We start from the raw sequence: 4,745 nt of genomic DNA, 5'->3' as shown, positions 1-4,745 counted from the left end.
TGAATATGTCATCTATCTCACCATGTCCATTTTATTTCCTCTTCTGTGTTAAAATATTTTTGGGGGAGGGTTTTCTTATTGTGAACTGGTAATACTAAATCATATATTGACAAAAACAAGTGTCTTTTTATTTGGTTTGATTTGAGTGGACACCGCAGACACGAGTACGTACAATAATATACAATAACAACAGCAACATAGTTAAATAAATGTAATGATAAAAAAAGTATACATTAAATACAACAGATCTGAGTTTGGAGTTTTAGGCTGTGTTTTTTTTTTTTTTGTAGAGAATATTCCTGTAATAGTCACATCATGATACAGTACTGGTCATGTTATAATGGATGATCATATTAAAGTCCTCCTGCCCTTGCTCAGGATCAGACCATCGATGAACTGCTCGAGAACCACTGGAGAACAGTTAAACAAATGTCAAATGTCTGCGTGACAAATGTTAAAAGGGTTCATGACTTTACATAAACTCACCGAACTGAGGAAGGGTAAATTCACAGCTGACAGCACAAAACTTATAGCTACAGGGAAGAAGGACCTGCAGAGAGAAAACAAGCCACGTAGGTCAATGCAGTAGCTATTAATTAGGCAAACTATAATGAATTTACTGACTGATTCTTTCTGGGCTTCTAATGACAAAATGTACAATTCAATATATTATTTTTCTAGTGTCTGGTCTAGTGATTTCTAGTGTACATTTGGGCCGTGAGCTGTACTTTTGTGTGATGGATGAGATGTGATGCTGAAGTTTCAAACCAGGCTGTATATGTAACAGTGTTTACATTATATAATGGTTATGAATATACACCAAACAAGAAGAATTCACTGACATTAAACTACTAGTCAACGTCACACAATATATTTTATTTCTTCATTTGGAAGGGAAAAAGGAGTCTAACTAAAACAAATAGCATATAGTAAGAATGGAGATGTCCATGTGTATTGAAATTAATAAGCATTTAATTTATTAATACTGTTAATTGATTTGTTGGTTTTTACATCACCAATGAAGCTCCTGGTGACTGCATCTTGTTGTTGCATATACTCTTATTAAGTGTCATTTATTTGTCCCGGGGAAAGCTCCAGTCAATCACCATTTCCAATTTAGCATGAATGAATTAACTAAAGTAAATTAATAAGTAGATACTAATTATTATGGCTTTAATGATATGTACTAAATAAAACAGTTAAGAAATTGCAACACTGCATTGTGTAATATTTAGGTGAACATAAATACCTGAATAAAAGCACGAAGCCATAACATTCAGACACCATTCCAATGATGGGCCAGCGGCACAGCACCAGAGTGACCCCGCCCAAGAAGAACAAAGAGCCCTTGAATTTATGTCTCTGGAAGAAGAAGTGAGCTGTCCGTCTGAAGCCTGTGACGACACTCAACCCGGACAGAAACAGGATCTGCAGCGGACGACATGAGGAATCAAATCATAAAACCATTAACCAATATAAAAACATGTCTTTCCAAACCAGTGTGAGACAAGGACGAACATGAATCAGCAGCACCAATGCTAAACCGTGTGTCCAGGATCATCAACCATGGGTCAAGACCAAACTTTAGTTTAGTTAGTGTATGTATAGAAATGATAAGAAACATGGCTTATCTATGTCCTGTTCAAATCAATCAGTCTTAATTTGAGTGATAACAATAATTGAACATGTTTTAAATAAATCAATATGTTGATTTATTTAACTAATGGATAATCCAATCAAAAGCCCTATTAAGTTTGTCATGGTGCTATGGCTAAAACCAGTTCATCTTAAAAGGGTTTTTCTCTGATCTGAATCGTCAACAAAACAGTAACTGTTTCTAACAGTTACTAAATCAAATTTGAGGTTTACAATTACAATGGGATTACACAGAATGTTTCAGGCACTCAAACTGGTTCAAAACAAGGATCACACTCATTCAAACACAGTTCAGTGACTGTTTCAAGAGTCAGAGTCCAACTCATGGTCTGTACTCGGAGCTTATCAGAGTCTTCTCCTGAACCAGAGAATGAAAAACTATATTCACAAACAAGTGAGAGTCAAACCCTAGACACAAAAATGCATGTATGTCCCATTTGATATTTTTACACAATTGTAAGCCATAAATTATCTAAATTTACAACCAAGTTGTATGCATGTTGGTATGTAAATAAGTTTTTACCTCAAGTCAACACTTACATTTCCAAATGCCAACAGGACAGAATCAAAGTACAGCAGGACTCCAAAGAGAAGAAAGAACAAGCCAAATCCCATCAAACCAACGCCTATCTCTGCAAAACCAGCATATTAAACATAGATGTATGCATATTTCAAGCCATTAATATTTCCTGTATTAATGATTGAACATACATATTACCCTATTTGTTTTTGAGTAATTGAGTCAGCACAAGGTTAATAACTTCACATGTTGTTCTTTCATGCCCCATGTAGAAGTAATTTATAATAAATATTAATGAGTGAATGAATTTGAAAATAGAAGCACTTACTCTGAAACTCTGTGATGGCCACCATGTTGAAGTCTGGCTGACATCAAATTTCTGGTTGTGCCATGTGACCTTTGCGCTGTCATGGTGATAATGGAGATAATCATCAACCATTGGCTCAGAGAGGTCATGATTCAGACATTCACATTCACAAACACAAACCAATCATATACTAATTATATTAACACGTAATAAGTTCATTTAATTATAGTATTGCATTGTATTCATTTATTTTTTGGCCATGAGGCTTTATTAGACAGGAAAGACAGCTTGATGGGGATGAGAGAGAAGGGAGGGCATGCAGTAGATTGTCGGAATCGGGACTTAACCTCAAGACACTGCGACCGGTTGGAGTCTGGCATACGTGTGCTGTGCCTCAAAACAGTATTCTAAAGGAATAAAAATGGTGTAATGATGTGGTGGCCATGGAACTTCTGAACTGTGAATTAAAACTAATTGTAACTATGGAATAAACCATACTGATCATGTTTGTATGGACTCGTTAAGAGTAAAGCAGTGGCTCTACCCAGAGTTCCTCAATAGTCAAGGTCAGATCCCTAGTGTTTTCTTGAATCTAAAATCTTGTTCAACAACTTTAGCAAATGAAAATGTGATATTCAAAACTCAAGTCCATTATACCAACTATGAAAAACCTCTATCTTTCATTCATTCTCTCCAACCTTGGCATTTCTTTTGTTTTTGACTAAGAACCTTCAAAGCTGTGCACAATACCTCTTGGCACTTCTTTCCATTCATTCTGCTTCAATAGTGTCCCTAAATGAATCATTTTGAGTTTAATTTGAAAACCACTATTCAATGGAGTGAGAGAAAAATCAAACTACTGTCACTATCAATATGAAATATTGATATATAACAATATTTGATGGTGTTCCTATCAACAATATTCCTATTAATAATATTCAATATTGTTCCTATCCACAATTTTCAATATTGTGGATAGGAACAACAGAAAACAGAGGATTGTGCTCAAGCTACCATACTTCCCCCAGCATAGTTGCTCCTAGGGCAGCGAAGCTGGGAAACTGTAGTTTTTTTTTTATTTCTGTTCATAATTGGCCTGACCATAAGCGATTTCAAAGAGGAAAGTTTTAAGCCTGGTCTTAAATTAAGAGACTGTGTCGGCCTCTTCAACATGGACAGGAGCTGATTCCATAACACAGGAGCTTGGGAGCTAAACGCTCTACCTCCTACTGTGCTTTTAGAGACTCTTGGGACCACCAGAAGGTCAGCATTCTGAGAGCGATATGCGAGATAAGATGGGGCCATGTCATTTATGGCTTTGTAAGTCAGGAGGAGGATCTTAAATTAGATTCTAAACTTGAAGAGTCTCGAGCACCGGCATAATGTGCTCTCTTGTTTACTTCCTGTTAATAATCTTGAACCAGTTGAAATATTTTATGGAGCTTTTAGGACACACTACGAACAGGAAGTTACAGTTGTCCAATCTAAATACATCTAGTTCGCTTTTAGGCAAGATTTTTCTGATTTTAGTTATATGATGCAGATGATCCGCTCAGATAAAGCGTCTCGTAGATGTTTAGGGCCCAGTACAATGACCTTGGTTTTTTCAGGGTTAAGCAGATAATTAAGTACCATCCAGGTTTTTGTATCTTTCACTCAAGCACTAAGTCTGTCTACTTGATCGCTCTGATCGGGTTTCATTGATGAATACAACTGTGTCTACTGCATAGCAGTGGAAGTTAATGCCATGATCATGTGACCTAACGGCAGCATGTAAAGAGTAAACAGAACTGGACCGAGGACTGACCCCTGAGGCACCGTAAGTTACTTTAGAACAAGGTGAGGAGCTCTGGTTTACAACTCTTTCAAGGATATTGGAGACAAAGGGAATTTGTACTTAGTTTACCAACAGGTCAGGACCAATAATAGGCTTTTTCAAAAGCAGCTTTATGACTGCATGTTTGAAGGACTGTGGTATTTATTATATTAAGAATATAATCTATAATTAGGGGGAGAAGGCCTTTGAAAAGTCTGCTTGGAATCAGGTCTAGGATACAAGTTGAGGTTTTTAAGGACATAATGGCAAGCTTAGGCTTGCTCAGGGCTATAGTGGGATTCCTTTAATTTAGTTTAAAGTTTAGTTTTTGTACAGGGTTTATTACAAAATAAACTTTGTAAATTGCTCAGTAAGAGGTAGCTATTTTTCCACCTCTGTTGATATTAAATTATGCTGAAGCAGCATTTATTATTTATGCAGAGATC

The 4,745-nt window shown here is 36.3% G+C and overlaps 1 protein-coding gene across 1 annotated transcript; it reads right to left on the bottom strand.

The window, feature by feature from the left end:
* Positions 1-275: 275 nt before the first annotated feature.
* Positions 276-2,591, bottom strand: golt1a (golgi transport 1A). Its single transcript, XM_072452833.1, has 5 exons — positions 2,505-2,591; positions 2,197-2,288; positions 1,250-1,428; positions 487-550; positions 276-410 (listed from the first exon to the last, which is right to left on the bottom strand). Exons 1-5 carry the CDS (start codon positions 2,527-2,529, stop codon positions 381-383), a joined length of 390 nt encoding a protein of 129 aa, XP_072308934.1. The 5' UTR covers positions 2,530-2,591; the 3' UTR covers positions 276-380.
* Between the last annotated feature and the right edge of the window lie 2,154 nt (positions 2,592-4,745).

Source organism: Eucyclogobius newberryi, unplaced genomic scaffold, assembly GCF_026437365.1.
Source record: "Eucyclogobius newberryi isolate DKJ021-1_F unplaced genomic scaffold, fEucNew1.0.hap1 SCAF_19, whole genome shotgun sequence".
NCBI classification, from domain to species: domain Eukaryota; kingdom Metazoa; phylum Chordata; class Actinopteri; order Gobiiformes; family Gobiidae; genus Eucyclogobius; species Eucyclogobius newberryi.
This window is presented reverse-complemented; position numbering and strand designations above follow the sequence as displayed.